Source organism: Eupeodes corollae, chromosome 3 (genome assembly GCF_945859685.1).
Source record: "Eupeodes corollae chromosome 3, idEupCoro1.1, whole genome shotgun sequence".
NCBI lineage: Eukaryota > Metazoa > Arthropoda > Insecta > Diptera > Syrphidae > Eupeodes > Eupeodes corollae.
The window spans coordinates 30,356,256-30,368,448 of NC_079149.1; the positions used below are offsets into that span (position 1 = coordinate 30,356,256).

The 12,193-nt window shown below is 32.3% G+C and overlaps 1 protein-coding gene across 1 annotated transcript in view; it reads right to left on the minus strand.

Moving 5' to 3' along the window:
• The window catches only part of LOC129950398 (guanine nucleotide exchange factor DBS-like), an 80,728-nt gene extending 79,828 nt beyond the window's left edge, over nucleotides 1–900 (minus strand). Inside the window, exon 1 of the mRNA XM_056062341.1 lies at nucleotides 315–900. Coding sequence (XP_055918316.1) covers nucleotides 315–525 — 211 coding nt within the window. The 5' untranslated portion in view covers nucleotides 526–900. The remainder of the gene's footprint in view (nucleotides 1–314) is intronic.
• Between the last annotated feature and the right edge of the window lie 11,293 nt (nucleotides 901–12,193).

Genomic DNA, 12,193 nt, shown 5'->3' on the forward strand with positions numbered 1-12,193 from the left:
GACCGACGACGTAGCAAGTCACTCAACGTGGTGTTTTACTCCAACCGAATGAACGAACGAAGACTTATCAAAGGACACTAACCCCTTGAGCAAGGGTCTTGTATCCAGGAAATGCAGAAAGGGGCATAGAGGAGGAGTGTTTAGTATATATAAAGCATAAGGAAAACCTAGCGTCGCTCATCGTCGTCAATGTCATTCCGAATGGAAAACTAATCGATATAGTTAGACCGGGGGTGTGTTTTTGTAGCATAAGAATAAAAATAAAGGACGAAAAGAAAAAGGATATTTCGGACATATGTATATTTATCACGAACCTGACAATTCCGTTACATCCAAGCAACTTGAACGGCTTCTAGTTTTGGTTAAATTCCCAAAAGCAGACACTCCATTGCAACTGCTGCTCATGCTGCTTATGCTGCTACCACCCACAACCCAGTCGGCGTCCATGGCCTTAGAAGCACTTCGCTTAAAATGCTCCAGGAAGCTATCTATCTGCATCTCAATGGAATTTGGAGAACTTTCCATCCTTATTTTGCTGTGAGTGTTGTTGTTGTTGTTCTTCTTGTTGTTGTTGCTAAGAAGTAGATATTACTGCTGGAATTATTGTAGATACACTTTATCCTTTTTTTTTTCTTCAGAGCGATACTTTTCTACTTATTTATTTTTTGAAATTGCAAACCGCCTAGATACTAGATACACACACTTTTTAGGATAAATTCAAACATTTCACAGGAAATTATCATCATATTTTTCACTTGTTTTCAATGTGTAGAATTTCATTTAATATATTTTATTTTTTTATTTGGATTTTTAACTTCTTTTTTACAACAACAATAAAAAATATTTCAATCACAACAAAGATGAATTCGCATCCGGTAGATATTTTTTTCTCCCAACCAACTTCAAGAATAGATAAACCGCAACTGTGGAAAACTGGTTTCATGAATATTCTCTTGGCAGCCCTTTTCTTCTTGTTCTCCTTTAAAAAAGAAGACACATTTTCCACTCTTATAAAAATGGATGATATAAGAGAATTGGAAAATGCGGTAAGTTTATTTAAGAGACTATCATGCGGGATGCGGCGTAAACAGCTGTTTGTTTGTTATTGTTTCTTTTTTTCGGTTTTGAATTTGACAGTTGAGCTAGTACGATTTTATTGGAGTAGATTAAATAAGAAGTGACGGTTGGATTTGAACAGAGATGTCATTGAGTGAGTTTGAGTTTTGCTTTAAACATGCTGGTCGGTAATGCAGTTTAATAAAGCAACAAAAAATAGGCTGGGATGCGACCCACACTGATAACTTCCCATCCCGTCGATTTGTCTTACTTAAAAGTTTGTCTTTATGTACTCGTATCAATTTTTACCAAATTTGCGTACTATTTTTTGAGGATTTTATTTTTTATGAAAAAAGGAACTGTTGGATTTTTATATAAAAATTACTGAATATTACTGAAATAAAATAAGTTTGAAGCCAATATTTTTAATTTTTGATAAGATATTTGAATCGATATTCAATTTTTACCAACTTTGAGTAATGTTTTTTTTAGGTTTTTATTTGTTATAAAAAAAAACTGTCTATTCGATTTTTCTCAAAATTTTATCAGATGTCAAAAACATTATTCTTCGTTACACAAAATTGTTTTGGGGATGAAATCATATTTTAGTTGTAAAATTTTGGGGGTGACAAATTTTTTTTTCAGTTTTTTTGATTTATTAAAAAAATTTTAAATAGATTATTTTTCAAAAAATATATTTCTTTGGTATTACGTTACAATATATTATATAAAATTTAATTCAAGTCCCTAGCGTTTTTGGTTCGTAAGATATTTAGGGTTAACCAAAATGTTCACCTTTTTTTCAAACTGCTATGTTAAAAAAACCACGCACGCAATTTTCTTGAGTGCCCTTTCTGCCTTATAAAACAAAATGTATTTGAAATCTATATATCTCTTCTGGTTCTTGAGCTATGGAGGATGAACAAACGTCGCGAACGTACGGACGTACGAACTTACTACCTTGAAAAAGACCACACCCACGCACACACAACTTTCTAAAAATATTTTGTTTCGACTCTAGGGACCTTGAAACGTCGAGAAATGTCAAAATTTTCAATTTGACAAATCGGACCCATTAACAGAAATTACATTATTCAGTGTTTTCTGAGATTCTGTGCCAAACTAAAAATGGAAAAAATATATATATATATAAAATACTTCATATAAGAAAATGTAAATACTTAAGAGTTGCAGTCCAAGATAATAACAGGTATTGACCACACCTTACTACTTAAATTCAACAAATCGCGAAATTATCGGTTTTGGCCGAAAACCTACATCCAAAACTCAAATTTTCCGATACATTTTTCTCTCTCTCGAAAACTAGTAGCAATTTAACGTTAAACTAAGCAAACACACTTTTCGAAACATTCCTCAAATTAATGTAAAAAAAACAGCTGATAGCTGCTGTCAAAACAAATATATCATTTTGAATAAATTCGTTGGGTAAGTAATATTATTTATACAATGTCCTTAAAAAATAAGAATTATTACTTTTTTTTACAAAATATGGAAGAGAAAAAAAGGAAACTTTGGACCGGTGGCTGTTAAGCGAAGAACCAGAATTCACTATGGTTACTGGCGTGACGACCCCAAGGACGTGGAAGACTTGCTCATAGTTCGTAATATTCTTTCCAAGGGATGCGTCTTCGAACTCGTCGCCACAAATATGTTCGACGCTTTTGCTTACTACCTTGAAAAAGACTTTCCGGTAACTCCGTTCAATTAAAAATTTACAAGGGTTTGGGATATATTAAAAAGGCGATAAGTAGTAGTGCATTTATGGAGGAGAATAAGCATGAAAAAAATCTCTGGTTGAGGCTATTTCACAGCGGGCTAGGAAAATTTGCGTCAAAACATTCCACAATATGCGAATCGTTGTTGCCCACTTGATGGTCAGCGATGCCAAAATCGAGAAGATCCTCAGTCCTTTGGAAAAGCCAGGCGATTCTTTAAAGGACGAACCCAAAGAGATAGTCATGGAAAAATTGCAGCCCATCATAACAGCTTCAGTGATCGCTCTGGATGAGTGTGATTTTGGTAGGAATCTGGAACTAGGAATAAGGATCTACACGAAGTCGTTCAGAATCTTCTCAACCCCGCCTATAAATTGCTCGGACGGCCACAATATATGGTGATTCTGAAGGGATATTTGGCCAGCAGAAGCAATAGTCATAAGCTCATTATTTTGAATTGAATTTGTTGTGAAAGAAGAAGAAAATGTTTTAAATAAAATTAATTTAAAAAAGGGTCTTCCCAAGAAAGCATAGAACTTGCTTTTTTAACAATTAAATTCATGTGATGTGTAAATTCTAAGTTGGAACAGAAATGAACACAAAAATCTTTTACTGTGATGATGCTACAGAGTTTTTGCTGTGATATACGTTGTACAAAGAAAGAGTTAGAAACTACCGTCTGCATTTTAAAGGGTTGAGTGAAAGGCTATTTTACCCACACCAAAATGTGAAACTATCAATGTCGGCATGTAATTGTAAAAGAATACAATCATAGGTGGACTTTATTATTTTAAAAATCTTCATGTCGTCAGCAAAAATTAAAACTTCACTTTAGTGTAGACGAGACGATACGTCGTTAATAAACAGGATGAACAAGAAAGGGCGAAGATTTCTTCCTTGGCGAGCGCCAGATTAAGCAACAAAAGGTTCAAAATGACTATTTCAAAATTGTACCTCATAGGATCCGTTTTCAAGGTATGTTGCTGTTCGCAAATAAGATTTTTGCTAAAAAATGCTAAACTTTCACAAACAACTTGTTCAAACAATTTAGGAATGCAAGAAAGCTTTGCATTGAGCCTTAAGTTTTTACATCCACAATGTTACCTTTCTTAAAAATTGGTGTTAGAAATTACTTCTTCCATAAACTGTTAAATTTGCCTGTTTTTGGAGAAAGTTTGAATAAGAACGTAAGAACGTTGCTACAACTGTCAAACTCTTCGCGTTCCACATACCATCCACACTGAAACGAATAAATTGTTCGCGGGTAACTTTGCCTCAAAATTATACCACTTTTGTTTTGTTTTTTGTGTGAAAGGTCATGGCTGAGGAAAATTTGGAGACAAAATTGACAATTCGTCGATGTCAACGAAATGAAATAAAGCTCATGAAAGAAAAGGTAAAATATGCGAACATCCACAATTCGGAGTTCATAGTTCATGGGGAAGATGTGTTTTATACGCAATTTTGGGTACGATTTGGTAAACAAAGTTAAAAATAGCTTGTTTCTAATATTCTTATGTTTATTACGGCACAATTATGCATATGCATTATTCTTTAGAAGATACTACTTTGCACTTTTACAAATTTAAATTTTAATCAAAAGTTAATAAGTACATGCAATGATTATACTTATTTAAAGTCTGTAATGTCATCTGTATAGTTAATGTAGTACTTAGTTTATAATTATTGATATTAGTTAAAAATATAAAAGCAGTTATCAGAAAGTTTATGTGTAAATAATTAATAATTATAATTATTTTTTAAACATTATATAAAAATGTTAAAAGACACGAGACTTTGAAACTAGAGCAGGGTCAATGAAGTTAAATTGATTTTTATTTTCAATAATATTTAGCACGACAACAAAAATGTCCAATTTAATTTAATAATTTAATTTAATTTAATAGTATATATCCCAAACTGTATTTAATCAATTATTTGCATAATTTGAAGGATCAGTGATTTTATATAGTAGGATAAATGTATCTGATGAATGTCTATTCATACATTTTTTTTAGGTACTGAATACGTTCACTATTTTATTTGACATTTTGACTAGAGATCAAAATATTCAAAACGATACGGAACTGGAATTTTCTTTCGCTTCCATAATTGGGGGATAGTTATAGTAATAAAAAATAATTCCCCTATTTGGAATTTTTTTGACAGGTCAGATATAGCTATAACTGAATATTTCTGTCATTGTACCAACATTTCCCTATTGCAATTATTCATATTCATTTGGGGTTTGAATTGATCATTAAAACCAAAAGTGACAAGGCAAATTGGAATGAAATGGAACGTTTATGTTCCGAATTGTGAAATCAACAATCAGCTGTTCATTAAAAACGATTTTACACTTCCTTGAAATGTGGATCGTATGTGTAATGCGCATTGAGTTTGACAGTTTGTTCTAATCATTGTAATTTATCACGAAAGATTTTGACACGAAACATTTTAAAATGAAAAAGCTATTTTTCTACCTAAAGAAAAAAAATTTCTAATTATTGAAAAAAAATCATTGAAATTTTTTGACAGAAATCTGTCATTGGAATTGTGTAAAAATGAACCTCAAATTTGTCGAACTTTACAGGAAAGTGAATTTCGGCCAGGAGAATACAAAAATGAATTTAAACAAATAACAGTTCTTTAACTTTTTTTCTCGAAATATCTTTCGTTAATTTCTAATTCAAGAAAATTTAGTTTGTATTTCTAATCAAAAGGAAACATACATAATTAAATACCCATTGACACACATTTTCCAATTGATTTAAATGATAGCCTTAAGTGCCCGGTTATAGATTTTACTGTTCTATTTTAATGGTTGTTTATAGCGATAATTAAAGATTTCTTTCATTGAAAAACAGGTTTCTTCATTAAAATCCATCTGACAATTTTTTGTATAATTGAAACACAAATCAGTCAGGAAAATAGAATTTTAAAACAAAAACAATCTTTTAGTGATATACAATCGATCAGTACATAATTTGCATTCGTAATCAGTAAAATATCCATTCAAGCATTAGATTTTATCGGCAGCCAGTATATAACTGGCCTTAAATTTGTATCTAAAAAACGCAATTCATAGGAGTAATATAAAAGCAACTTTATTATTAGAACTTATATAAAATAAAATACCATCTGATGAATTGCAAGAGCTGAGTAACGTCCATGATTTTCCATATGAAGTTCAAAACCCAAAGCAGAAACTTTTCAAATGTCCACAAATCTCTTCCTCTCCAATTTAGCTAAAGCAGATTTCCTTCAAAAATTCATTTTTTTTTGGAGCATGGAACACGATTGGAACTGATTTTTTTTGTCATTGTATAAGTGAGCCACTTCAGTTACGTCGATTTTGGATCGGCTTGGGTAACTTGGGATCTTTGACACTGTCGTGATTTAAGATTTGATTTTTTTTTTAATTTAGAATGCTTTTCAACGTGTGGTGAGAAATTGATGAAGTAATTGTGTCTAATTATCTTTTTTCTAAAAATATTGCAACATTTATTCAAAAAATTTTGGAATAGCCTAAAAGATAGACTCAACCACCAAAAGGTTGATTTTAGGACAAGTTAAAAAATCTGTTTTTCTAAAAACAAAACTTTTCAAGATTTGGCGAATAAATGATTCTATAAAAAAAGAGGCTGGAATTAGATTCACACTGATAACTTCCCATCCAGTTTGTCGATTTGTCTTGCTTAAAAGTTTGTGGGGTTGGGTTGAAAAAATTGTTGTTAGTTCAATTATTCTTAAAAGCTTTAAGATTACCAACAATATTTTGTAGATAAAGAGTTAGTTTATTTTTAAAATCTAGTTTTGTTAAAAAGATTTTTAGTCGAAAACAAATTTTTTTTGTCTTAAAGTTTGGAAAGATATTTGAGTCGAAAATCAATTTTTACCAACTTTTATTAATTTTTTTGTTAAGGTTTTTATTTTTTGTTAAAAAAAAACTGTTAATTCAGTTTTTCTCAAAATTTGTCCGAATGTTGAAAACAATATTTCTTGTAATTTAAAATTAGCTGGAAGTCGTGATCTCAAATTTTTAACTTCCCATAAGAAGTTATTGTAATAGGTCCAATTTTTTAATTGAAAATGTTGACACTTCTCTAAAGTCGAAATAAAAGATGTTTAGAAAGATGTCTGTGCGTGCTTGTGTACGTACTTTCGTACGTCCGTCGTACATAGCTCAAAAACCAGAAGAGATATCGATTTCAAATAAATTTTATTATACAGATAATAAGGCAAAAAGATGCAGAAAGGGCTCCATAGCAATTTAAAAAAAGGTGAAATTTTTGGTTAACCCTAAATATCTCACGAACCAAAAACTCTAGAGGCTTTAATTAAATTTTATATTATATATTGTAATGTAATACCAAACCAACATACTTTTTGAAAAAAATCCCATTAGCGGTTTTTTATAAATCAAAAACACTTAAAAAAATGTGTCACCTCAAAAATTTTACGAATAAAAAATGATTTTATCTCCAAAACAATTTTTTGCAGCGAAAAATAGATAGATAGATAGATAGATTTACTGTTCATTTTTCAAATTTAAGTTTACAAAAAAGTATTATTCTTTAATTTTAAGACATGACTATACCGTCTGTCCGAGTTTAACAAAATGTGCATAAAAAAATATTGTAAGAGGTATGTTAAAAATTTTCTTCAATTACAGCTCTTCTATATTCCGATGCTTGTTGACAATAGTTGTGCAATTTTTCCCAGTCAGTGCCATTTTAAATCATTTTTGAATCCTGAACTCCTTTAAGACAGGACATCTTTCCAGGAAGTGATAAATGTTTTCCATTTCACGCATGTTACAAATAGTGCAGAAAATTAGCAAATCTTCTCTGTGGTGTTAAAGTTAAAGTCCATAATTTCTCCTCTGGTTTTAAAAACAGTAGATATTGTGTCAGTTGAGTATTTTTCATTAAAATAGTTGTTTGCGCAAAGATTATGTTTTAAGCTGGCATATATTTCGCGATGGGTTGAAGTTAGTGCTGTTTTAATGCTTTCCGCTCGCATTTTTTCATTCACCGCTTTAATTAAATTATCGAACTCTTCCTTCCATTGATGGATATTATCCATAGTGACTCTTAAAGTGTGACCAGCGAACTCTGCGAGTGCTTTCCAATGTTCATAAAACAATATTCTGTTCTCTATCACGTAACTTACTATTCGTTTGGTCAACCTTTCTCCGTCCAGTACCATAGTTTTCGCAATGAAGTTGAAATGAAGTCGCAATGTTTCTATGAATAAAGGTGAGATTCCTGTTTCAACAAATAGCATATAGTTTGATGAGGATTGTGGAAGCTTGAAAATTCGCTTTAAGAAAAATCGGAGCAGTTTTTCTACTGTATCGTATGATTTGTATCCCCACACTTGAGCTCCATATAGCATTATTGCCTGCCTGAAATAATGGGTATTTGATTCTCATCGATATATGTTTATCTTCCAGACAGTTTTTCCATGCGGAACTTATAGCTGATTTAGATGAAGATAGCTCCTCCTGAAATTGTTGTCCCATGTTCATGTTGCAGCAGATATTTATTCCCAAGTATTTATATGACTTTACTGTTTCTAATTCATGTCAATCAAAAAACCACTTCTCATTCCAGCGTAGCACCCACCTCCTTTTCTAAACACCATCGTTTTGGATTTATTTATGTTTACATTCTGCACAGTATTTTTTCAGCTGATTAATCATTCGCTGTTAACGTTCTGGTGTGTCCGCAAGAAGCACCAAATCATCTGCTTACATCAAAACTTTAATAAGGAACTGCAACCGTTTCAAAAATAAAATTGACAGTTGGCTATCGTCGTAAACAGCAGAAGTCGTTTGTTCCTACAATTTTTCAGTAAAGTTGCCAAATTTTCTTGATAGACCTATATTGTACAATTTATAAAAAAAAGTGCACTTCTGTCCACCGTATCAAATGCAGCTTTTAGGCCCACAAAAAACGCATAGAGCTTTCTTTTTTCTCTAATAAATGTCTGCGCTGTCGTATTCTCAATGAAGATTTGATCAATGGTCTAGTAGTTCTCACGGAATCCTGCTTAAGCATCTGTTTAGTGAAGTCCAACTCCTAAAACGATTTGCCATAACCCCCATTAATATTTTTAGCGATGAGTTTAAAAATGAAATGCCTCTTTAATTATCAACATGATTGGGGTCTCCTTTTTTAAGGATTATAAAGATTACGATCTGCTGGAAGCTCATAGGGACGTCTCCAGTTTCAAATATTCGATTTAGTTCTTTGGTAGGCATTTAAAGGGTGTCCCAAAATTAACGCAAGATTTGAATTTGCCGCCATTTGTGCAGTGAAGTGTTGGCAACCCTAAAAAAAGGCAATTTGACAGCTAACAGTATAGGGTTATTAAAAATGGAGTGTTACAAGATAGAACAACGTGTCTTCATTATTAAAGAATATTTCAAAAATAATGAAAGCTTGGCGGCTGCAGTTCGAAAATTTCATATATATACTCACCAAAGATCTGTGTCTTCATGCTTACAAAATTCAATTAACACAACACTTGAAGCCTAATGACCATGGACAGAGAAGAGAGTTCGTTGAATGGATTATTGAACATCAACAAATGGACCCTGATTTTTCGAGCAAAATCATCCTAAGCGATGAAGCACATTTTCATCTTGATGGCTTTGTCAATCGCCAAAATTGCCGCATTTGGGGTTCGGAGAACCCACATGTGATTGTCGAAAAACAAATGCATCCACAACGCTTGACTGTATGGTGTGGATTTTGGGCTGGAGGCATAATTGGGCCCTATTTTTTTTTGAAAATGATGCTGGTCAAGCAGTGACTGTTACTGGTGCTCGATATCGCGACATGATTACACAGTTCTTTCTGCCAAAATTGGATGATATTGATATGTCCAATATGTGGTTTCAACAAGACGGTGCCACATGTCATACAGACCGTGAAACAATTCAATTACTGCATAAGACATTTCCAGGTCGTGTACTCTCTCGTTTCGGTGATCAAAATTGGCCTCCTAGATCGTGTGATTTAACACCATTAGACTTCTTTTTATGGGGTTATTTGAAATCACAAGTCTATGTCAACAAGCCCACAACCACCCGTGCATTAAAGGAGGAGATTCAACGCTGCATCAACGAAATTTAGCCACATTTATGCAGAATGGTTATGGAAAATTTCAACAAAAGAGTGCGCATGTGCATGCAAAGCCGTGGAGGCCATTTGTCCGATGTGTTATTCCATACATAACCCTATCCTATGTACTTTACGAGTCAATAAAAATATGACTATCAAAAGACTAAAAACGGCGTTTTCTATTTATTTCAAATCTTGCGTTAATTTTGGGACACCCTTTATAATAAATCACCATTGGCATATTTGAAAAATTCAATGGGAATGCAGCGAAAAAATAACGTTTTTAACATCTGGTAAAATTTTGAGAAAAATTAAAAATAAAAAAAAAAAACAAAACTCAAAGTTGGTAAAAATTGAATTTCGACTCAAATATTTTTTCAAAACTTTGAGACATTGGCTTTTAACTACTTTTATCTTTTAAAAAATATTGTTGTTAACATTCAATAAAATTTTGAGAAAATTCTATTTGACAGTTTTTTTTTACAAAAAAATAAAAACCTAATACTAAAACTTGGCAACAATTTACTTTCGACTCAAAAAGCTTTTCAAAAATTAAAAATATTGTCTTCAAACTTTTTTTTTATTCCACAGAAAATATTGCCTTCAATATTCGGTAGTTTTTCTTTAAAATCCAACAGTTTTCATAAAAAAATAAAATCTACAAAAATAGTTTCCAAATAAAAAAAAAAAATTATGTTCGGTTTTGATATCTCTCAAATTAATTGCATTTATCCAATTTATAAAAATTTAAGAAAAGTTGTTTTCGACTAAAAATCTGTTTAACAAAACTAGAAACTAAACTATTTCTTTATATGAAAAAAATTGTTAATAATTTTAAATTAGAATAATTCAACTGACAAATTTTTTAACCCAACACGAAAACCTACAAACTTTTAAGCAAGACAAATCGGCACCCTCTTTTTTTAAATTAAAATTCCATAACTAAAATGATCGAATGTAAAATTTATACTAGCGGCACCTATCGGGTCCATATTTTGCCAATTTTTGTTTCTAAACGGTGATTTTTTAACAGCTTGAGAACTTAAAAAATAAAAATGCATAAAATTTGCAAAATCTCATCGATTCTTTATTTGAAACTTTAGATTGGTCCATGACATTTACTTTTTGAAGATAATTTCATTTAAATGTTGACCGCGGCTGCGTCTTAGGTGGTCCATTCGGAAAGTCCAATTTTGGGTAACTTTTTCGAGCATTTCGGCCGGAATAGCCCGAATTTCTTCGGAAATGTTGTCTTCCAAAGCTGGAATAGTTGCTGGCTTATTTGTGTAGACTTTAGACTTGACGTAGCCCCACAAAAAATAGTCTTAAGGCGTCAAATCGCATGATCTTGGTGGCCAACTTACCGGTCCATTCCTTGAGATGAATTGTTCTCCGAAGTTTTCCCTCAAAATGGCCATAGAATCGCGAGCTGTGTGGCATGTAGCACCATCTTGTTGAAACCACATGTCAACCAAGTTCAGTTCTTCCATTTTTGGCAACAAAAAGTTTGTTAGCATTGAACGATAGCGATCGCCATTGACCGTAACGTTGCGTCCAACAGCATCTTTGAAAAAATACGGTCCAATGATTCCACCATCGTACAAACCACACCAAACAGTGCATTTTTCGGGATGCATGGGCAGTTCTTGAACGGCTTCTGGTTGCTCTTCACTCCAAATGCGGCAATTTTGCTTATTTACGTAGCCATTTAACCAGAAATGAGCCTCATCGCTGAACAAAATTTGTCGATAAAAAAGCGGATTTTCTGCCAACTTTTCTAGGGCCCATTCACTGAAAATTGCAAGCGTTGCTTGTTAGTAAGTCTATTCATGATGAAATGTCAAAGCATACTGAGCATCCTTCTCTTTGACACCATGTCTGAAATCCCGCGTGATCTGTCAAATACTAATACATGAAAATCCTAACCTCAAAAAAATCACCCTTTATAACACCACCTGGTGTGTATATTTCATATCAAAATTATTTCATGATTATTTTTAATATTCAGACTTTTATTAAAAATATGGGTTGATCAGCGATATTTCTTAAAAATGACAAGAAATAATGAATATTATCATGCACTATACTATACTATAGGTAACCCTATAGAAGTTTTACTCTTTTTTAACCATCATTCTCCTAAAAGTCTCTCTTCGAATACAGAAACATCCAACCACGACGTCACAAAAATCCCCCCAAAATTTAACAATAATTCTCTTTCCTGTCAACAAAAAGAAACCTTCTGTTTGTTTTATTTCTAATTTCTTC